At 48.6% G+C, this 24216-nt stretch overlaps 1 protein-coding gene and 1 pseudogene across 1 annotated transcript; both read right to left on the bottom strand.

The window, feature by feature from the left end:
• LOC144609593 (histone H2A-like) overlaps nt 1–2083 on the bottom strand; it is a 90634-nt pseudogene extending 88551 nt beyond the window's left edge.
• Nucleotides 2084–2991: 908 nt separating this feature from the next.
• LOC144609214 (histone H2B 1/2-like) lies at nt 2992–3414 on the bottom strand. Its single transcript, XM_078427632.1, has one exon. The coding sequence runs from the start codon at nt 3364–3366 to the stop codon at nt 2992–2994; it is 375 nt and encodes a 124-aa protein (XP_078283758.1). The 5' UTR covers nt 3367–3414.
• Between the last annotated feature and the right edge of the window lie 20802 nt (nt 3415–24216).

Here is a 24216-nt window from a genome sequence, read left to right as displayed (position 1 = left end):
CCAAGGAGTGGCCTGATCCGCCACACAAGCTTGATTGTAAGCTGACTGTAGATCCAAGGTTTTGTTTTCTAATAGTCTGTCATATTAAAGGCGATGCCAAACCATTGATAAAAGAGTCTCGAATAATCTTCCTGTTGATATTGATCAGCTGTAACTGCTTCGAGTTAAAAACTCATCAAGTGACTCACCAGGTTTTTGTTTACGAGTAGCAAGGAGGTGTCGAGCAAATATTACATTGGGTGTCTTAACGAAGAGTCTGCTTAGTGCATCAATAGCAGAATCATACGTTGTACATTACTCTATGTAATCATATACATCATAAGAGATAGAGCTTATTAATGTCCTGAATTTGTCTGGTGCATTGTCATCACACTCAAAGAAGTTATTTAGTGTACGAAGCCAGTGCTTCCATTCCTTTGCTGCAGTGAGTTGAGATCCAGATCCAAGCATTGTGGTTTCAATAGTTTCTGCATCTCGATGTCACACTGCTTAACTTCTGAGATTGAGTTGCTTAAATTGTTGAGGCAAATGAAAATTCTAATTTACTTAAACTTTATTTAAGCTTTAAGCAACTCATTTCTGTAATAGACATCTTCAAAGCGACTGGAAATTATTGCTGATTCCACAGGCCTCACCGGCCTGAGTTCTGCACATGCGCACACTTCAGTCAATAAGACCAAGGAACTGATTGTGGACTATGGAATGGAAAAATAAGGATCCATGAATTTGCCTTCATTGCAGGACAGTGGTGGAGAGTTAAAGCTGGACATTCGTGGGACTGGACATCTTTGTAGATATGACCTGGGTCCAGCACTTAGATGCAATCATAAGTAAAGCCTATCAATGTTTCTACTTCCATAGAAGATTGAGGAGATTTTGTATGTCAATGAATAATCTCATGAACTTCTACAGGTGTACAGTAGAGAGCATATCTCTATCACTGGCTGCATCACTGCCTGGTTCGGCAAATCGAACGCCCAGGAATGAACAAGATTGCAAAAACTGGTAAACACTCCCAGTCAATCACCTGCCCATCAAAGGAATCTACAACAGTTGCTACCTCAAAAAGGCAGCTTGCAAAAACCCACACCACCCTTATTTCACACCCTATGCCCTTATTTCACACCTGCCATTAAGAAGGTGGTACAGGAGCCTGAAAACTGTAACATCCAGGTTCAGGAGCTGCTGCATCCCAAAAACCACACACTACCCTTCCGTACACAACAACCTCCAAATAGGCTCTTAACTATAGATTAGGGGACATTATTGTTGTACGGATATCTGCCAAAACTTACCTTTCCGCATCAGTCAACCGCTGTTTCATGTTTAGTTTAGTTCAGATGTACAGCGCGGAAACAGGCCCTAAGGGCCAGCGAGTCAGCAGTCCCACACATGAACACGATCCTACACACACAAGGGATTTTTTGGTACATTTACATTATGCCAATTAACGTCTTTTGAGTGTGGGAGGAAACGGGGAGAACGTACAAACTGCGTACAGGCAAGCATCCCTAGTCAGGATTGAAACCGGGTTTCTGGCGCTGCAAGGCAGTTGGCACTGTATACACAACTCAATGTGCAGGGTCTGTTTTGGACAACGACAATGAACACTTTTCCCGCACGAAGCATAGCCGCCGATTTGCCCTTCCACAGACATGGTGAGTTGCTCTGAAAAGAGCCTTTGGGTTACTATGTTCAGTTTCTCACGCTTACTTGCTCGCTCCGCCAGTTTTCTTGGGCAACAGCACGGCCTGGATATTGGGTAGTACACCGTCCTGTGCGATGGTCACTCCTCCCATCAGTTTGTTGAGCTCCTCGTCGTTGCGGACAGCCAGCTGCAGATGTCTGGGGATGATGCGGCTCTTCTTGTTGTCCCGGGCCGCATTGCCGGCCAGCTCCAGGATTTCAGCCGTCAGATACTCGAGCACAGCAGCCAGATAGACCGGGGCTCCGGCACCAACACGCTTAGCATAGTTCTCAGGAGCCTGTGTACACAGGCAACCGGGAACTGCAATCCGGCCCGGGACGAGCGAGACTTGGCCTTGGCCCGAGCTTTGCCGCTGGTTTTCCCTCGTCCAGACATGTCCCGAATCTTGCACACGCAGAATGAAAAAATGATTACAGACTCGCTCTTCTTGGACATTTTTGCTGATGATTGGTGAAAAAGCACTTGATTTCATTGGTGAGAGGAATAATCCAATCACTGAACCGTTTTATCTACCAATCAAAACCAGCAACAAAAGCGCTGAATATAACTGCCAGTCCCTACTGGTCCCTTTTTTACAAAAGTCGGAGTTTGGGCTACAGTGTGAAAAGTTCCTCCTTGAAAGACAGAACGAATTGCCGAATAGAAATGCAATTCGGAACAGTTACAGAGATGAAGACAGGAGTTAATAAACCTCAGTACCCATAGTAAATAAAACAGCAACGACAGCAACAATCGGCTGCCCGTGGGCGCAACTTATGATGTCTGGGACAAGCAAACGCGAAGTAGTTGTACTTCTGTTTAATGGACAGGAACGTAACATGGATACCGGGAATATAGTCATTGTACCCAGGGGTACAACGAGATTGGGAATGCGTCTCCCATACGATGCAATAATTTAATTAATTTAGACAACAACCCAACGAAACAATTGTAACAGTTTTAGACAGGATTAAGTGCAAGTTGATCTGTGCCGGATCACTATGCGTTGTGACCATCCGGCTCAGCAGGACCGGTTCATAGCAGCTATGGCCCTGGGGATGAAGCTGTTCCTGAGTCTGGAGGTGCGGGCGTAGGCCTTGTATCGTCTGCCCGATGGAAGGAGTTCGTATTGAAACATTTAATCACTAAACATAACGTTAAATAATTTGCCTAACAAAAATATCCTGAACCAATTCTGCTGCGATTCAACGTCGAAACATTGGTACAACTCTTTCTGCGAGAATGTGGGTGGCTCTTAAAAGAGCCGTTGGGTTTTCGGTATTTTGTCAACAATGTGCGGATCTTTACTTGGAGCTGGTGTACTTGGTCACCGCCTTTGTCCCTTCCGACACGGCGTGCTTGGCCAGCTCCCCGGGAAGAAGCAGGCGCACGGCGGTCTGAATCTCTCGGGAGCTGATGGTAGATCTCTTGTTGTAATGGGCCAGGCGGGAAGCCTCGCCTGCAATGCGCTCGAAAATATCGTTGACGAACGAGTTCATGATGCTCATGGCCTTGGAGGAGATGCCGGTGTCGGGGTGAACCTGCTTCATCACTTTGTAGATGTAGATGCCGTAACTCTCCTTCCTCGACCTCCTGCGCTTCTTGCCCGCTTTGCCTGTAGGCTTCGGCAAAGCTTTCTTTGCGCCCTTCTTGGCAGCTGCTTTCGACGTCTCAGGCATTTCCTCGGTGGATTTCAAACACAGCAGTGACCAGAAGCCGCTCGGAGCGCGGATTAAATAAGCAGCGCGTCGCCCTATGCTAATGAGGGATGGAGCGGGAGCGGATCGTCATTGGGTGGTCGGAGACATGAATAATTACACCTCCCCGTAAACGCTCTGATTGGATATCTATGGGGAAACGTCACAATCCCTCGCTGCACCAGTCAGAGGCCGCTCCCACTGCCCCGTGTCCTGTCCGGGTCACTCTGCGGACGGGGAATTGGCGCCGATCTGGTGCAGCGGCCGCTGCTGTTTAATACAGCAGAAAGCACCGAAAGCTGTCGTTTGTCATCCTTTCCGGTGCCGAGTGCGGGATGCTGACGTCCCGTGGGATAAAACACGAGAAAGGAAAACACCTTGCAATTAAAGGTCAGCTTGTACAACTTCATTAGTGGAGCAATTATTCAAATATGAAAGTGCCGGAATAACTCAGCAGGTGAGGCAGCATCGCTGGAGAACATGGATATGGGACCACAGGTAGACAAAAAATGCTGAAGTAACTCAACGGGTCAGGCAGCATCTCGGGAGAAGGAATGGGTGACGTTTCGGGTCGAGACCCTTCGGACTAATGTCAGGGGAGTGACTAGAATAGTCAGAGATAGGAAGACCAGTGGGAAAACTGGGAAAGAGAGAGAAAGCAGGGACTATGTGAAGTAAGAAAAACTAATGTTCATACCGCTGGGGTGTAAACTACCCAAACTTATGAGGTGCTCTGCCTCCAATTTGCGCTGGACCTCAATCTGACAATGGCCCAGGACAGAAAGGTCAGATTCGGAATGGGAGGCGGAGTTGAAGTGCTGAGCCAGCAGGAGATCAGGTAGGTCAAGACGGACTGAGCGGCGGTGTTCAGCGAAACGATCGCCGAGCCTGCGCTTGGTCTCACCGATGTAGAGAAGTTGACACCTGGATGCAGTAGATGAGGTTGGAAGAGGTGCCGGTGAAACTCTGCCTCACCACGAAAGACTATTTGGGTCCATGGATGGAGTCGAGGGGGGAGGTAAAGGGACAGGTGTTGCTTCTCCTGTGGTTGCAGGGGAAAGTACCTGGGGAGGGGGTGGTTTGGGTAGGAAGGAATGAGTGAACCAGAGAGTTGCGGAGGGAACGGTCTCTGCGGAAAGCATAAAGGGGTGGAGATGGGAAGATGTGGCCAGTAATGGGATCCCGTTGGAGGTGGCAAAAATGTTGGAGGATAAGATGTTGTATGCGATGGCTGATGGGGTGGAAGGTAACAAGGGGGACTCTGTCCTTGTTATGAATAGGGGAGGGGGAGCAAAAGTGGAGCTGAGGGATATTGAAGAAACCTTAGCGAAAGACTCAAGTGCAATGGAAGAGGGGAACCCCCGTTACCTAATGAATGAGGACATCTCCGATGTCCTAGTATGGAACACCTCATCCTGGGCGCAGAGTCAGCGTAGATGGAGGAATTGGGAGTAGGGGATATTCTGTAAAGGTTGGGAAGTTGGAGAGAGGACGACCATTGGCTGAAAGTAAGTACCTGCTAATAGTGGTAGAAACGGCAGTTTAAAAAGAACGCCAATAGGGCACTGTTAATCAGTCTGTAAAGGTCGGGAAGTTGGAGAGAGGACGACCATTGGCTGAAAGTAAGTACCTGCTAATAGTGGTAGGAACGGCAGTTTAAAAAGAGCGCCAATAGGGCACTGTTAATCAGTCTGTAAAGGTCGGGAAGTTGGAGAGAGGACCACCGTTGGCTGTAAGTGAGTGGGAATTACAGTGTAATAAGTCAGTCAGAAGAGAATACGTGGATTGGTTGATCATTTAAGTGAGAAGTCTGGTAAATTGGACAATCAGGCAATTTAATTGGTGATATAAGCAAGACTTGCAAAAGGGTGCAGCCCAGTGAGGGAAGTGCCCAGTGAGAAAAGTGCCCAGTGAGAAAAGTGCCCAGTGAGAAAAGTGCGAGTCTTTGGCTGCGAGTCTTCGGCGAGGAGGCTGAGGTGAGGTGAGGTGACAATTGTTTTAAGCCTGAACTGTTTAGACACAAAGTAATGGCGGAAAAGTTGGTGCAGTGTGTTTCCTGCAGGATGTGGGAAGATAGGGACGTCGCTGGAGCTTCTGGGAGCTACACCTGCAAGAACTGTGTCCAGGTGCAGCTCTTGAATGGACGTGTGGTGGAGTTGGAGAGGCAGTTGGATGACCTCAGGGCCATCCGGGAATGCGAGAGTTTCCTCGACAGGACCTATTGTGAGGCTGTCACGCCAAGGGTCCAGGTCGAGCGAAGGTGGGAGACTGTTTCAGGGGGGAGTGGACGTGGACTACAGGAGACCCCAGTGGCTGTGCCGATTGCAAATAGGTATACCCTCTTGGGAACTGTCGGGGCAGAAGACGTTTCCAGTCCGAGTGGCAGACCTGTTGGCAAGGATACTCGACAGGGGAGACCGAAGTCAGGAAGAGCCGTTGTAAGATTTGAGAAGTTTTCCCTCATTTGGAAAGCAACACCAAACCAAAGAGCTGCAGTTTGGACATTTTAAACGAGAGACTGGGGCTGTTAGCGGAGAAAGGCTGCGGTCAGATTAACAAAGGATGTCACAATCCATGGGTCCTAAAATGGCCGCAGGACCTCGTGACCAGCCACAAAAAAGTAAAAACCTTACAACCCAGTCTCTAGGTTTCTGCAAAGCTACGGCCAGAACAAAGGATGGGTATTGGCCATGCAGAAACCTACGAAACCAGGTCGGAGTCCAGACACTGGGGCGCTGACATCAGCATACTCACAATGCCCCAAGCCGACCTAAACAGTTCATCTCAGTGAGGGGGCACAATAGCCCATAGAAAACTACCTGGTAGGTGATGGGAAACCAGTTAACACCCATCACCTCACAACGAAATCCCAATTAACACCGTCTGGCCATCCCCGGTATCCCCAAACATAAGCGCAGATCAGAAGAAAACCTCATACATATCTTTTTGAACAAAGAGATTCCAAGATCTGGCGGGAGATAGGACGGGTCAGAAACAGTATAACTGGCCACTACTTTTGGGTGAAAAAGTTAAGTCAACTCGAGAAGAAAACCTGCAGGGAACGCAAGCAGGCAAGTGAAGACGGACACAGTCAAGAAGCGCAGAGAAAACCGGGTTCAAAGTCAACTGAAGTCAAGAAGAAAGTCGGAAAGAAGAACGGATGCAAGAGAGAGAAACAGGCACGCAACTCGAGAAGAAATACTGCAAAACGAACAGCCAGTAACCCCAGTAATAGCCCCATGGTGAGCATGCACTCCACATCCTACATATCCTGGACATAGTTTAGTGTAGAGGGGAGGGTGGTTGTGAATAAACGTTAGGTGTGTATTAAAATATGTATTGGTCAAGGTTGCGATGCGTCGTACGTTCCCCATCTTACAGTCGTGTATGTGTCTTGCAGAACTGTGTTTAAGAATTCATAAGGAAAAGGGTATTCGGGTATATGTCTTGTGAACTGTGCGTTTTGTGATTAATAAATCAAAGGTATTCATGTATTCGGTATGTGTATTATAGATATCTCTTATAGAACTGTATAAATATTCATGGACAATAGTCCCAAGTGCTGAATAAAAGCCTTTTCATTTAAACCCTGGTTTTGAAATCTGGTCTGGTTGAATTTTTTCTGCACTATAAGAGCTCCTGCATCTAAGCCCAGTGTCTAGAACCGTAAGGGGTGAGTGGGTCGAACCACTCACGGGGAACCAGTGTGCACGGCCTGGTCAAGGGATCAGAGCAAGGCACGGGGACCTTAGGTCGGGCGAAAGCTCGGCGCAGAAACCCCTTACAGATAATGGCGACCACCAAGGGACACTGGCAGCAGGATGATAGTGTACCAGAAAAGGATTTTAAAACTAGGGACATAATGGACGAGCGCATTGCGGACTATGTGTTTAGTAAGGTGAATATCACCAAACAATGGATGTGTGCGTTACTAGATGACAAGCGCCCACTGGATGCAGCAATCCGGTGGACGGCCAGTACAGCCCATAAGAAATCTGTTTGAGAAGGCGGTCTGGCTGACCTGCTATAAAAAGCAGGTCCAGCTTTTGGACCGTGTGGTTGTGGCACAGGCAGCCCAGATCAGGGACCTTCAGGAGGAGGTAGAGGAGAAGGCTGCGGGTGGGAACCAGTTGATTGAGGCTCTGGACTCTTTAAACAAGGAGCGCCGGGTCGTGACCAACCGCCACGAAGCCAGGGTAGAGCTGATGGAGTGTCAGATCACTGAGGCTATGCGCAGTAAGGGCAAGCTCAGGGAGCAGTGCGTTTCCCTGAGCCACCAGCTGGAGACCCAGGAAGAGAAACTTAAGGGTTAGGGCAGCCTATAAAATGGTTTTGGAGGACAGGTCGGAAGGGGCCGACCACGGGGCCTGCCTGCAGGAGATAGAGGGTCTGCGGGGTGCTTTAAATAAAGCAAGCGGGCTGGTCTGTTTGATGAATCCCCCCGCGGGCCAGTCACTAGCGGGTGCGAAGGTCCCGGTTCCGATCCCTAGAAAGACCATGGTGGCTTCAGCCCCCAGACTCCACAATTCCCCTAGCTACGAGGCATCCTGGAAAAGGGGTAGTGTAGGGGAGAGAGAGAGAGAGGAGCTCCCGGTAGAATACTCGGCACCGGCACCCATGTGCCCGGTCCTGGAAACCAGACGGGGACCCACCGCGCTGAATGGGGACGCCGGACCCATTCAGAGCGAGATCGTGGTGCCCCACAGCTCCCAGCAGTCAAGAGCTATGATCGAACATGTAATTAAATTGTCCGAATCAGGGGACCCTTCGCTACATTTTAGGGAGATCGAGCAAACCGCCGCAATCAACGGTTGCGACGAGGGAGAACGGGCAAAAATGTTGCTGTTCTCCCTGGACAGCTCGATCCTCCAATGCCTCTCAGACGAGAGTAAAAGAGGGACCAGGACCTACGATCTCCTGCGGGACGAGGTCCTGGAAGTCTTGGGGGTAGGCGATGAGGGTCCATTTGCCCGATTAGGGAAGTCCCTCCAGATGGAGGGAGAACCCCCAAGGGTTTTTGCGGCGCGACTGTGGACAGTATATCAGAGCAGTTGCCCGCACGTCCCCGCGCGGGATGACCTGGTCGGGAATGGGAGAGCCCAGTGGCTCCGTTGCTTGGTGTCAAACAGCCTGGCAGCCGTCAGGGAACAGGCGAAAGCCTGGTTTGATCCCACAAATAGCACGGAGGAGGCGGTTTTGGACCATCTCACGGTAGGGTATAGAAACACCCGGAGTACGTCTACCCGACTCGAAAAAGGGAAGGTGTACGTAGCGGAGGCTACTGCACTGGCCCAAAAGGAGTGGCGACAGGAGGGTAACCCTACCACACAGTCCAAGTGTTTCAGGTGCGTTAAGGTGGGGCACTGGCAGAAGGATTGCAGGACCCACACCAAGGAAGATAGGGTTGGCACCACCCAGCGCACCGAGGTCCCAGTTAAGCCCGAGATCATCGAAACGATGATCGAGGTGATGCAGTCCCTCATGGCCGCACAGGGGAAGGTGACAGTCGCTACCGGCTCCCCGGGTGCGAGGGGGGCACTGGACATTCCCCAATGACATCAGCCCACGCAGCCTGCCTATCTGTGTCCTCTCCGCTACGATGCGTGGAAGAGACCGCTTGTGGAGATGGTAGTGGAGAGGCAAAGGGGCAGTTATCTGTTGGACACGGGGGCTTCATGCACCGTGGTCCACACAGAGGAACCCTTTGACTCTCCCCTGTCCACGGGGGTCCCTTTCGCACTGGCGGGGTTCACAGGGAAGGAACAGGCTGGCGCGCGTTCACAGCCAAGGATGAGGCAGGTCACGCAGACAGGCAAGGTTGCCTGCGTGAGGGGGGGAGGACATTCTCCAGGAATGGAGGGTCTCCCGTTTTGGGTGGGATTCAGGTGAGGAAGAGCCTGATCAGCTCGACCAGGGGCTGGATCCCATTACGGAGGAAGAGGAGTCGGAGGGGGACGACAGTAACGTCCCCGACTCAAGCACCAGGAAGGCGGGGGTAGCGAGCGAAGGCTCACCACCTGTAGATACAGGTAGAGTGAGGCCGGATGCCGCGGGTATACCCAGCACCAAGGGGGCAGAGCTGGATGAGGCGGGGCCAGGGTCGGCAGCTGCGGGGGGTACCCGAGCTGCGGCACGGCAGGAACCGGTCCTCAGCCAGGCTGTCCAGGGGGCAGTGTCTAAGGTGATCCTCCGTAGGTCCAGCAGGAAACCCCAACTTAGGAAGTTTTGGCCAGAGGTCAATCACGCCCCGAGGTACGGGAGCCAAGTAGGAAGGAGGGAGCTTACGTCCCGGAGGGGACCTAGCCCCCGCCAGGCAGCGACAGGCTGCGGAGGATCAAAGGTGGGAGACAGCGTGGTGCAGCCGCAGGAGACGACCCGCTGCAGCCCTGACAGGGATTAGCTGAGCCGCCCTGGGAAGGCGGCGCTGTATTATATTTTAGATAATATAAATAAGGATAGGTATTTTAGATAAGGATAAGCTATTTTAGATAAGGATAAGCTATTTAAGATATTTTAGGTAAAATAGATAAGGATAGGTATTTTAGATAAGGATAAGCTATTTTTGATAAGGATAAGTTATTTAAGATAAGTTTTGTGGGGATAGTTAGCGTTTAAATAAAGTTGATGCGTCCAGGATGTGTGGGTGTGGGGTGCAGGCTGGGGGTCAAGAGACCCGCCCGCAGAGGCGTTTAACAAAGCCAAGCGCTCCCCAAGAGGCTGGCTATACCATTCTTCTTTATCTGTTTTCTGGAGTGGAAGGAGGCACTCGTATGGTGGATCTTTGCCACAACGATCGGATGTGGGTGGACCTATCGGGGCCACACCAAGGACATCATCGTCTACGGCTGCTCCGGGGACACGGCTCCCATCACGACCGATGGGACTGGAAGGAGAGAAGCGGAGGAGACCGCAGTTTACTTCCATGAAGGCCGGTGGCCGGGGTGGCCGGGGTGGCTGGGATCGAACTCTTCAGAGTATTCCAGCGCCCCAGGTTTTGCTTATCGGGACGCTTCATTATTGTGCCCGAGAATCAAGATCATCGCCCAAAAGATCAGCGCCACCGTTGGCAAAAGGATCTGCCTGGTATGCACGGGGAAGGTCCCCGCGAGCAGGCGGTGGTGGCTGAGGAAAACGAGCAGGACAATGGCCAACTCCACTGTTGAGTGGGAGAGACTTAACAACAACACTCACAGAACTATTTCTGGGACTAAGGAACAGTTGAGTGTGTGTTGGGACAAATGGTGGGAACCGGATGAGGGGATTTATATGTGTATGTGGGGTTCAAGGTATCGTTGCCCGACGGGCAACAGCATATTTTTCCAGAGACAGTGGCAGGATGACGGTAAGGGGATGAGGTGGGATGTTAGCTCGCGGGCTTGTGGGGTCCCCCTTTCCCCGATCCCAGTAAATGCCACTGAACTCATCACCAGACCACGCATGACACCTCCCACAGTTCCACTGGCAGTAGCACAGGAGGGTGAGTGCCCAAAAACCACTAAGGGGGCCCGGGAATGGCCTGGTACTGATACTGACTGACCAGGTATTGTACCAGGGGGTGCACTACGCGGTAGCCTCAGTGATTTTAAACCTCACCGAGGTGCGGTTGCCGGAGTGGTGCCCCAGGGAAACTGAAAGACTAACCGGGTACATCAAGGAGAATGGAGAGACCGTTACGTGCGGGTGGGCGAGCAGGACCCAGCCGCAAGCTGCTAGGAGGACGTGCCCCCCCTCCGCACCGAGTAGACTGTGTTTTATATTGTCCCCTTTTAAAATTTGTATAAACTAGGTTTTTGTATTCGAATTTGTATCAAGAGTGATTGTGAAGGAATGTAAAAAAAATGTATCGTTTTACTGTTGTATACATTACAGCTGACACCAGTAGGAGGATGGCGGAGGCATCGGCCTGGGACAAGGTGTAGGTGTATATGTCTGACATGAAAATGTACATACGTGTAATATAGTTTTGCCCGGGACACGGGCAGTAAAGGTCAGCCTAAGAGATGGGGACTGTACGTTCGCAATGAAACACTAGTTTAGTTAAAACCTCAGGGGTCTGGATATGGAGAATCGGGAAAACATTGCTCAACCACATTATTTAATTGATTCGATAAGCTGGGGTTATGCAAATCATCAGGAGGGACTGTAAGATTTGAGAAGTTTTCCCTCATTTGGAAAGCAACACCAAACCAAAGAGCTGCAGTTTGGACATTTTAAACGAGAGACTGGGGCTGTTAGCGGAGAAAGGCTGCGGTCAGATTAACAAAGGATGTCACAATCCATGGGTCCTAAAATGGCCGCAGGACCTCGTGACCAGCCACAAAAAAGTAAAAACCTTACAACCCAGTCTCTAGGTTTCTGCAAAGCTACGGCCAGAACAAAGGATGGGTATTGGCCATGCAGAAACCTACGAAACCAGGTCGGAGTCCAGACACTGGGGCGCTGACATCAGCATACTCACAATGCCCCAAGCCGACCTAAACAGTTCATCTCAGTGAGGGGGCACAATAGCCCATAGAAAACTACCTGGTAGGTGATGGGAAACCAGTTAACACCCATCACCTCACAACGAAATCCCAATTAACACCGTCTGGCCATCCCCGGTATCCCCGAACATAAGCGCAGATCAGAAGAAAACCTCATACATATCTTTTTGAACAAAGAGATTCCAAGATCTGGCGGGAGATAGGACGGGTCAGAAACAGTATAACTGGCCACTACTTTTGGGTGAAAAAGTTAAGTCAACTCGAGAAGAAAACCTGCAGGGAACGCAAGCAGGCAAGTGAAGACGGACACAGTCAAGAAGCGCAGAGAAAACCGGGTTCAAAGTCAACTGAAGTCAAGAAGAAAGTCGGAAAGAAGAACGGATGCAAGAGAGAGGAACAGGCACGCAACTCGAGAAGAAATACTGCAAAACGAACAGCCAGTAACCCCAGTAATAGCCCCATGGTGAGCATGCACTCCAAATCCTACATATCCTGGACATAGTTTAGTGTAGAGGGGAGGGTGGTTGTGAATAAACGTTGGGTGTGTATTAAAATATGTATTGGTCAAGGTTGCGATGCGTCGTACGTTCCCCATCTTACAGTCGTGTATGTGTCTTGCAGAACTGTGTTTAAGAATTCATAAGGAAAAGGGTATTCGGGTATATGTCTTGTGAACTGTGCGTTTTGTGATTAATAAATCAAAGGTATTCATGTTTTCGGTATGTGTATTATAGATATGTCTTATAGAACTGTATAAATATTCATGGACAATAGTCCCAAGTGCTGAATAAAAGCCTTTTCATTTAAACCCTGGTTTTGAAATCTGGTCTGGTTGAATTTTTTCTGCACTATAAGAGCTCCTGCATCTAAGCCCAGTGTCTAGAACCGTAAGGGGTGAGTGGGTCGAACCACTCACGGGGAACCAGTGTGCACGGCCTGGTCAAGGGATCAGAGCAAGGCACGGCGACCTTAGGTCGGGCGAAAGCTCGGCGCAGAAACCCCTTACACGTAGTGGTGGGTGACTCCATCGTCCGAGGGACGGACAGAAGATTCTGTGGCAGCAGGAGGGACTTGAGGATGGTCTGTTGCCTCCCTGGTGCCAGGGTTCAGCACATCACAGACCGGCTTCAGAACATCCTAGTGAGGGAAGGCGATCAACCTGAAGTCGTTGTGCACGTGGGCACGAATGACGTCGGGCGGAAGAGGAAGGAGGTGCTACAGCGGGAGTTTAGAGAGTTAGGAAAAAGATTGAGAAGTAGGACGTTGAAGGTGGTTATCTCTGGACTGCTGGTGAGGCCAGGAACAGAGAGATAGAGGGTATGAATTTATGGCTGAGGGGCTGGTGCAGAGAGCAGGGATTTAGATTTCTGGACCACTGGGATCTCTTCTGGGCTAGGGGTGACTAGTACAAAAGGGACGGGTTACATCTTAACAGCAGGGGGACATACATTCTGGCAGGCAGGTTTGCTAGTGCGACACCTGTGGCTTTAAACTAAGTAGTGGGGGGGAGGGGTTAACAAATTGTGAAGATGAGGTTAAAGGGAATACAGGAGATATTGCAGAAGACTCTCGGAAGAATGGGAACAGAAGTTCTAGAGGGGAAAAGAGATTAAGGGCAGGGCCATTTGTGACCGATGTGAGAGGGGAGGTAAATACAGAAGTTAAAGTGTTGTACTTAAATGCGCGTAGTACAAAAAATAAAGTGGATGAGCTTGAGGCTCAGTTAGTCATGGGCAAGTATGATGTTGTAGGGATCTCTGAGACATGGCTACAAGAGGACCAGGGCTGGGAACTGAATATTCAGGGGTACACAACGTATAGAAAAGACAGACAGGTGGGCAGAGGGGGTGGGGTTGCTCTGCTGGTAAGGAATGATATTCATTCCCTTGCAAGGGGTGACATAGAATCAGGAGATGTTGAATCAGTATGGATAGAAATGAGGAATTGTAAGGGTAAAAAGACCCTAATGGGAGTTATCTATAGGCCCCCAAACAGTAGCCTCGACATAGGGTGCAAGTTGAATCAGGAGATAAAATTGGCGTGTCACAAATGTAATGCTACGGTGGTTATGGGAGATTTCAACATGCAGGTAGACTGGGAAAATCAGGTTGGAAATGGACCCCAGGAAAGAGAGTTTGTAGAGTGCCTTCGAGATGGATTCTTAGAACAGCTTGTACTGGAGCCTACCAGGGAGAAGGCAATTCTGGATTTTGTGTTGTGTAATGATCCTGATCTGATAAGGGGACTAGAGGTAAAAGAGCCATTAGGAGGCAGTGATCACAACATGATAAGTTTTACTCTGCAAATGGAAAGGCAGAAGGGAAAATCGGAAGTGTCAGTATTACAGTATAGCAAAGGGGATTACAGAGGCATGAGTTGGCCAAAATTGACTGGAAGGAGGCCCTAGCAGGGAAGACGGTAGAACAGCAATGGCAGGTATTCCTGGGAATAATGCAGAGGTTGCAGGATCAATTTATCCCAAAGAGGCGGAAAGACTAAGGGGAGTAAGAGACACCTGTGGCTGACAAGGGAAGTCAGGGACAGCATAAAAATTAAGGAGAGGAAGTATAACATAGCAAAGAAGAGTGGGAAGACAGAGGATTGGGACTCTTTTAAAGAGCAACAAAAGTTAACTAAAAAGGCAATACGGGGAGAAAAGATGAGGTACGAGGGTAAACTAGCCATTAATATAAAGGAGGATAGCAAAAGTTTTTTTAGGTACGTGAAGAGGAAAAAAATAGTCAAGGCAAATGTGGGTCCCTTGAAGACAGAAGCAGGGGAATTTATTATGGGGAACAAAGAAATGGCAGACGAGTTAAACCGTTACTTTGGATCTGTCTTCACTGAGGAAGATACACACAATCTCCCAAATGTTCTAGGGGCTGGAGAACCTAGGGTGATGGAGGAACTGAAGGAAATCCACATTAGGCAGGAAATGGTTTTGGGTAGACTGATAGGACTGAAGGGTGATAAATCCCCAGGGCCTGATGGTCAGCATCCCAGGGTACTTAAGGAGGTGGCTCTAGAAATAGTGGAAGCATTGGAGATCATTTTTCAATGTTCTATAGATTCAGGATCAGTTCCTGTGGATTGGAGGATAGCAAATGTTATCCCACTTTTTAAGAAAGGAGGGAGAGAGAAAACGGGTAATTATAGACCAGTTAGTCTGACATCAGTGGTTGGGAAGATGCTGGAGTCAATTATAAAAGACGAAATTGCTGAGCATTTGGATAGCAGTAACAGGATCATTCCGAAGCAGCATGGATTTACGAAGGGGAAATCATGCTTGACAAATCTACTGGAATTTTTTGAGGATGTAACTAGGAAAATTGACAGGGGAGAGTCGGTGGATGTGGTATACCTCGACTTTCAGAAAGCCTTCGACAAGGTCGCACATAGGAGATTAGTGGGCAAAATTGGAGAACATGGTATTGGGGGTAGGGTACTGACATGGATAGAAAATTGGTTGACAGACAGAAAGCAAAGAGTGGGGATAAATGGGTCCCTTTCGGAATGGGAGGCAGTGACCAGTGGGGTACCGCAAGGTTCGGTGCTGGGACCCCAGCTATTTACGATATACATTAATGACTTAGATGAAGGGATTAAAAGTACCATTAGCAAATTTGCAGATGATACTAAGCTGGGGGGTAGTGTGAATTGTGAGGAAGATGCAATAAGGCTGCAGGGTGACTTGGACAGGTTGTGTCAGTGGGCGGATACATGGCAGATGCAGTTTAATGTAGATAAGTGTGAGGTTATTCACTTTGGAAGTAAGAATAGAAAGGCAGATTATTATCTGAATGGTGTCAAGTTAGGAGGAGGGGATGTTCAACGAGATCTGGGTGTCCTAGTGCATCAGTCACTGAAAGGAAGCATGCAGGTACAGCAGGCAGTGAAGAAAGCCAATGGAATGTTGGCCTTCATAACAAGAGCGCACCTGGAGTACTGTGTGCAGTTTTGGTCTCCAAATTTGAGGAAGGATATTCTTGCTATTGAGGGCATGCAGCGTAGGTTCACTAGGTTAATTCCCGGAATGGCTTGACTGTCATATGTTGAAAGGCTGGAGCAATTAGGCTTGTATACACTGGAATTTAGAAGGATGAGGGGGGATCTTATTGAAACATATAAGATAATTAGGGGATTGGACACATTAGAGGCAGGAAACATGTTCCCAATGTTGGGGGAGTCCAGAACAAGGGGCCACAGTTTAAGAATAAGGGGTAGGCCATTTAGAACGGAGATGAGGAAGAACTTTTTCAGTCAGAGAGTGGTGAAGGTGTGGAATTCTCTGCCTCAGAAGGCAGTGGAGGCCAGTTCGTTGGATGCTTTCAAGAGAGAGCTGGATAGAGCTCTTAAGGATAGCGGAGTGACGGGGTATGGGGAGAAGGCAGGAACGGGGTACTGATTGAGAGTGATCAGCCATGATCGCATTGAATGGCGGTGCTGGCTCGAAGGGCTGAATGGCGTACTCCTGCACCTATTGTCTATTGAAACAGGGTGGGAAGAAGTGTAGTCAGGATAGCAATGGGAGTCAGTAGGTTTGCAGCAGATGTCGGTCAACAGTCTGTCTCCTGTGATGGAGACGGTAAGATCCAGAAACGGTAGGGAGATGCTCCAAGTAAATTTGAGAGCAGGATGGAAATTAGTAAAGTTGATGAAGTCAGTGAGTTCTGCATGTGTACAGGAGGTAGCACCAATGCAGTCTTCAATGTAGCGGAGGTAGATTACGGGGATAGGGCCAGTGTACGCCTGGAACAGGGATTGTTCAACATACCCTACAAAGAGACAGGCATAGCTAGGTCCCATGTGAGTGCCCATAGCCACCCCTTGGATTTGGATCGTTCTTCAGACTGATTGTAATATGGAGAAGGCGGCTGGAAGAGTGGGAATCCCCGGTGAAGCGTTGGAGGTCAGATCCAACTTAGATGGTAAACCTGTGTTTATAAAGCCAGAAGTTACTTAGGAAGCACAATAAATTGCAGCTTACGTTTAGTTTCAGAGATACAGTGCAGAAACAGGCCCATTGGCCCACCGAAACCGCGCCGATCAGCGATCCCCTTACACGAACACTATCCGACACGAGGATAAATTTACAAATGCACGTAGCCAATTCACCTACTAACCTGTACGTCTTCAGTGCTGTAGGTAACTGGAGCTCTTGCAGAAAACCCACACAGTGCATGTGAAGAACGTACAAACTCTGTACAGACAGCACCCATACTCAGGATCTAACCCGGGTCTCTGGCGCTGGAAGGCAGCAACACTGCCGTGCGCCACAAAGAGCGGAATGGACAGACAATGTTTTCGGATGGGAGCCTTCTTCAGATTTTCATTAATCATAGTTGGTTCGATTAATTGAGGGGATAACGTGGAGTGTTGGCGAGAACTTCAGCAATAACTGATAGGTCCCAAACGCCAAAACAGTTGATAATCTCAGTCAAATACCCTGGAGGCAAATGAAGAGGAGTAAATCTGTTTCAGAATCAATTCACCAACAGAGCGCACAGGTCCAGGGACCTCGACATTCCTTTCGGGTGAGGCAGAGGTTCACGTGCATCTCCTCCAACCTCATCTACTGTATCTGCCATCCAGGTGTGGATATGTGTATATGTGTATATATATATATATATATATATATATATATATATATATATATATTAGGGGAGACCAAACACAGGCAGACTCGGCGATCGCTTCACTCAACAGTCCGCCTTAAACTACATGCTCTCCCAGTTGCCAAACACTTTAACTCCCCTTCCCATTCCCAACCTGACCTCTCTGTCCGAGGTCTCCTTCAGTATCAGAGAGAGGCCAAATGTAAATTGGCGGAACAGCGCCTCATATTTCACTTTGGCAGTTTACAACCCAGCGGTATTAATTTTGATTTCTCTAACTTGCATCCCCTCTATCCGTCACTCCCCCACCATCGTAATACTAGCTTTGTTGTCGTCCTGTCGAATTTCACGGCCTGTATAACTCGTTATCACCTATCCCACAGTCATCAATGGACCATTGTGGGATTCACATTTCAATGATTGTCGTTGCTGTCTGCATTTCTTTCATTCATTTGTTCTAAGTATCGTCCATATCTCTCATTCCTCCTTTTCCCTGACTGTCAGTCTGAAGAAGGACCTTGACCCGAAACGTCACCTATTCCATTTCTCCAGAGATGCTGCCTGATGCGCTGAGTTACTCTCGCTTTTAATATCTGTCTTCAGTTCATTTTATCATGTCGTACCCTGGAACATTAAGCTACCTGCCTGACCCTCCATTAACTATATTTCTGCAGGGGCTATAATATCCCAGTCCCATGTACTTATTCACGTCCAGTTCGACGACCTTACTTGTCCGGCCTCTTTTACTGAAATAAATGTAATTTAATCTGACTCCCTTTGCTCGCTCCCTGCCCTGCTGCTGCCTGACACATATACTGAACTTACTGTTGCTGACTTTGCAGTCAACTTGCAGCTTCCACTTGCCTCACTACTGCTTTGAATCCCACACCACTGCCAATCTATTTGAAACCTTCCCTGGTATCGTGAGCAAATCTGCCTGCCAGAATATTTGTCACCCTCCAGTTCAGGTGTAACCCGTCCCTCTTGTGCAGGTCACTGCAGCCGCAGAAAAATCCCAATAATCCAATAATCTGACTCCCTGCTCCAACCTTTCAGCCATGCATTCATCTGTCCCATCTCCTTATTCCTATCCTCACAGAATATCCTTCTTTTCCCCTGACTATCGAGTATCCTATCACTGTAGCCTGACTGGCCTCATTCATCCCCACTGTGCCACAGAGCTAGTCCTAGTAGCACAGATCTGGATGTTGCTTTCTGTTGAAACGTCACTGCTTCTCCTCACCCAACAGTTACAATTACCCATGACTACAAACACATTGATTTCACACCCTTCCTCATTCAGCCGACATGTTTGGTCTACTCTTCCATGCTGACTATTGAGAGGCAGACAGTATAATCCCATCATAGTGATCATCCATTAACCCCACTGGCCCCTCTCGAAATTCCCCTCCTGTCTCTGTCTACTCATCCCACTGGATTTTACTGTCCTAATTTCTACATAGGAGTCACAGCCCACCTGATGAGAGTCACTGTGGATCTCAGCCCCCTACATCACTAGATTAAATCCTGAGTAGCCCCGGTGCATCTATCAGCAAACGTCACTCAGTTCCACCCAATGCCCTCCCCAGCCCTCTCTGCTACAGAGACAGACACATTTATCTCTTCCTCTTGTTCCAATCAAGGATGCCAGAGCTAAAATATCAGCCATTTCTCTTTCCACAGATGCTGTCTGGCCTGCTGAGTTTTCTCACCATGTCCTACATTTCTTCACATTGACATCAGAGTTGCCACTTCTCATCAACAGCACGGCCATGACACTGGTTCCCAGTGAGTCTCACTGCCAGCAGTCGTCGGGCACGAAATTACTTGTCACCAACTGTACTCACTCCTGTCACTCAGTCTTTGGATAAACATGCACGTCACACAAATGACATGTTTTCACTCAGATCAACCTGATTTGTCACACTACTTGCCAATGCACAATTCAACAATCTTGGACACACAGATATTGTAAAATATTCAGATTTCTTCAGATAAACTGTCCTTCAAACCCCTTCAATTTCCAACCCCACAGACCAGACACTGTGAACCGTCTCTGCACTCCCTCTATTGCACCAATATCCTACCTATGATCGATCTGGACATAATATTCAAGATGCCATCTCACTGGGGCTGATCGTGATTTCAATGAGATATCTCTACACTGATCATAAACCCTAGTCACAAGGCAAAATACAAATCTTCTCCTGAACTACATGCTGAGCCTGCATGTTCACATTCATCACTTTAGGTGCAGGAGTAGGCCTTTCGACCCTTCGAGCCAGCACCGCCATTCAATGTGATCACGGCTGATCATTCTCAATCAGTACCCCGTTCCTGCCTTTTCCCCATACCTTCTGGCTCCGCTATCCTTAAGAGCTCTATCTAGCTCTCTCTTGAATGCATTCAGAGAATTGGCCTCCACTGCCTTCTGAGGCAGAGAACTCCACAGATTTACAACTCTGACTGAAAAGGTTTTTCCTCATCTCTGTTCTAAATGGCCTACCCCTTATTCTTAAACTGTGGCCCCTGGTTCTGGACTCCCCCAACTTTGGGAACATGTTTCCTGCCTCTAACGTGTCCAACCCCTTAATAATCTTATATGTTTCGATAAGATCCCCTCTCATCCTTCTAAATTCCAGTGTATACAAGCCTAGTCGCTCCAGTCTTTCAACATATGACAGCCCCACCATTCCGGGAATTAACCTAGTAAACCTACGCTGCACGCCCTCAATAGCACGAATATCCTTACTCAAATTTGGAGACCATAACTGCACACAGTACTCCAGGTGCGGTCTCACTAGGGCCCTGTACAACTGCAGAAGGACCTATTTGCTCCTATACTCAACTCCTCTTGTTATGAAGGCCAACATTCCATTGGCTTTCTTCATTGCCTGCTGTACCTGCATGCTTCCTTTCAGTGACTGATGCACTAGGACATGCATTGTAGACCCCCTTTACCTAACTTGACACCATTCAGATAATAATCTGCCTTCCTATTCTAACCACCAAAGTGTGTAACCTCACACTTATCCACATTAAACTGCATCTGCCATGCATCCGCCCACTCACACAATTTGTCCAAGTCACCCTACAACCTCATAGCATCTTCCTCACTGTTCACACTCCCACCCAGCTAGTATCATCTGCAAATTTGCTAATAGTACTTTTAATCCCTTCATCCAAGTCATTAATGTATATTGTAAATAGCTGCGGTCCCAGCACCGAGCCTTGCGGTACCCCACCAGTTTCAGGGCCTGCCATTCTGAAAGGGACCCATTTATCCCCACTCTTTTCTTTCTGTCTGTCAACCAATTTTCTATCCATGTCAGTACCCTACCCCCAATACCATGTGCTCTAATTTTGCCTACTAATCACCTATGTGGGACATTGTGGAAGGCTTTCTGAAAGTCGAGGTACACCATATTTACCGGCTCTCCCCTGTCAATTTTCCTAGTTACATCCTCAAAAATCCTAGTTACATCCTCAAAAGATGCTAGTGGCTAGTGGAATCAAGGGATATGGGGAGAAGGCAGGCTTACTGGTTATTGATTATTGATCGTGGACGATCAGCCACAATCACAATGAATGGCGGAGCTAGCTCGAAGGGCCAAATGGCCTCCTCCTGCACTTATTTTCTATGTTTCTATGACCCTTCTTGGTGTCTCGACCCGAAACATCACCCATTCCTTCTCTCCAAAGTTGCTGCCTGTCCCGTTGATTTACTCCAGATTATTGTGTATCTCCCATGTCCATCTACAACAATGAGGAGTCCACCATTTTCTGCGCAAGTCCTGCCCGAGTTGCCTGACGAATATTCAACACGTCACTCTTGTCTGAGTTAAATTCCATCCAACAATCATTTGAAGGCAGGAACGGGGTACTGATTGAGAATGATCAGCCATGATCACATTGAATGGCGGTGCTGGCTCGAAGGGCCGAATGGCCTACTCCTGCACCTATTGTCTACACATCCCCAGGTGTTCCAGATGCATTCGTAAACTCAGAAAGCCTTCCTTACAGTCCCTGTGGCATTACAGAGTGAAATGGAGAACACGGCACGGCAATAGGCCATTCGGCCAACTTGCTCATGCTGACCAAGATACTCATCGACACCAGACGCAACAGCTCGCGTTTGTGCGTCTCTCTAGTTCCGTTTAACTGGTGTATTGGAAATGTGTGTCTGGGTCTCGTATCCGAGGCCCTGAAACTGATGTGCTGCCGGTGTCTATGTGCACTGTAACGTACCTTGTGAGTGAGGGACGGAGCGGCTGCTCTATTCCTTGTGCCACGGAGGAGGAAAAATAATTGATTGAAGAATTTTCCTGTGGAACGGAAAAAGAAATTGGATAATTGAGGGTGAGATAAAAGGCGGCTACTTGTGTGAAGGTGGTGGATTAGTTGCTTCATTGTGAGGCGCTGCCGAAGGCGACTGCTTAAAAAGTATCCCTCACACACAAAGTGAGCCGCTCTTCGTAAAACTGCCCCCACCCTGAGTGTCCGGCTCTCTGTTCACTGGTATTAGGGAAAATGCTAGTCAGTTATTAAAGATGTGATAGCATCACATTTGGAAAGTGGTGAAATCATCGGACAAAGTCAGCATGGATTTACCAAAGGCAAATCATGTCTGACGAATCTTATAGAATTTTTCGAGGATGTAACTAGTAGAGTGGATAAGGGAGAACCAGTCGATGTGTTATATCTGGACTTTCAGAAGGCCTTCGAAAAGGTCCCACATAGGAGATTGGTGTACAAACTTAAAGCACACGGTATTGAGGGTTCAGTGTTGAGGTGGATAGAAAATTGGTTGGCAGACAGGAAGCAAAGGGTAGAAATAAACGGGTCCTTTTCGCAATGGCAGGCAGTGACTAGTGGGGTACCGCAAGGCTCAGTGCTGGGTCCCCAGTTATTTACAGTGTATATTAATGATTTGGACGAGGGAATTCAATGCAACATCTCTAAGTTTGCGGATGACACGAAGCTGGGTGGCAGTGTTAGCTGCGAGGAGGATGCTAGGAGGCTGCAGAGTGACTTGGATAGATTAGGCGAGTGGGCAAAAGCATGGCAGATGCAATATAATGTGGATAAATGTGAGGTTATCCACTTTGGCGGCAAGAACAGGAATGGTGACCGATTGGGAGAAGGGGAGATGCAAAGTGACCTGGGTGTCATGGTGCACCAGTTATTGAAAGCAAGCATGCAGGTGCAGATGGCACAAGTTTAAGGTGAAGGGGAAAAGGTTTCATAGGAATCTGACGTGACTTTTTTTCCCACACAAAGCGTGTTGAGTGTATGGAACAGGCTGCCAGAGGAGGTAGTTGAGGCGAGGATTATCCCCACGTTTAAGAAGCTGTTCGACGGGTACATAGGTAGGTCCTTTCGCGTTGGAGAACCAAAATGTACGTTTGTTATCGTACACTTGGAAAGGAAGATGAAGAGACTACGTTACCCTCAATTATTTGCTTAGGATAATAGCTGCAGATGCTGGTACAAATCGAAGGTATCACAAAATGCTGCAGTTACTCAGTGGGTCAAGGCAGCATCTCTGGAGGGAAAGAATGGGTAACGTTTCGGGTCGAGACCCTTCTTCAGACTGATGTCAGGGGGGTGCGGGACAAAGAAAGGATTATAGGTGGAGACAGGAAGACAGTGGGAGAACTGGGAAGGGGAGGGAAGAAAGGGACAGACGAACTATCCAAAGTTAGAGTAGTCAATGTACATACCGCTGGGCTGTCAGTTGCCCATGCGAAATATCGGGTGCTGTTCATCCAATTTGCGGTGGGCTTCACTATGACACTGGAAAGTCATGACAGAAACGTCAGACTGGGAATGGGAGGGAGAGATATCAGGTTGGTTTAGGCGGACTGAGCGAAGGTGTTCAGCGGAACGATCGCCGTGCCTGCATTTGGTCTCGCCGATGTAGAGAAGCTGACATCTGGAACAGCGGATACAATAGATGAGGCTGGAGGAGCTGCAGGTGAACCTCTGCCTCACCTGGAAAGACTGTTTTGGTCCTTGGATGGAGTCGAGGGGGGAGGTAAAGGGACAGGTGTTGCATCTCCTGCGGTTGCAGGGGAAAGTGCCTGGGGAGAGGGTGGTTTGGGTGGGAAGGGACGAGTGGGCCAGGGAGTCACAGAGGGAACGGCCTCTGCGGAAAGCAGAAAGGGGAGGAGATGGGAAGTTGTGGCCAGTAGTAGAATCCCGTTGGAGGTGATGGAAATGTTGGAGGATAATTTGTTGGATACGTTAGCTGATGGGGTGGAAGTTGAGGACAAGGGGGACACTGTCCTTGTTACGAATGGGGGGACGAGGGGGATCAAGCGCTGGCTGCGGGATATAGAGGAGGCCCTAGTGAGAGCCTCATTTGTAAAGAATGAGGACATCTCTGAAAAAACACCTCATCCTGGCGCAGATGCGGCGTAGACGGAGCAATTGGGAGTAGGGGATAGACTTTTTTGCTGGAGACAAGGTGGGAAGAAGTGTAGTCCAGATAGCGGTGGGAGTCAGTGGGCTTGTAGTAGATATCAGTCACTAGTCTGTCTCCTGTGATGGAGATGGTGAGATCCAGAAACCATAGGGAGATATCAGAGATGGTCCAAGTATATTTAAGAGCGGGATGGAAATTTGTGGTGTGCTATTTGCTTCATGATATGATACACCTTTAAAGTTCAACCTCTGTCGTCAAAGGACAAAAGTGATAGCGATGCAAACCTCACCCAATAGCTCAGGCCTTC

Source organism: Rhinoraja longicauda, chromosome 34, assembly GCF_053455715.1.
Source record: "Rhinoraja longicauda isolate Sanriku21f chromosome 34, sRhiLon1.1, whole genome shotgun sequence".
Taxonomy (NCBI): Eukaryota; Metazoa; Chordata; class Chondrichthyes; order Rajiformes; family Arhynchobatidae; genus Rhinoraja; species Rhinoraja longicauda.
This window is presented reverse-complemented; position numbering and strand designations above follow the sequence as displayed.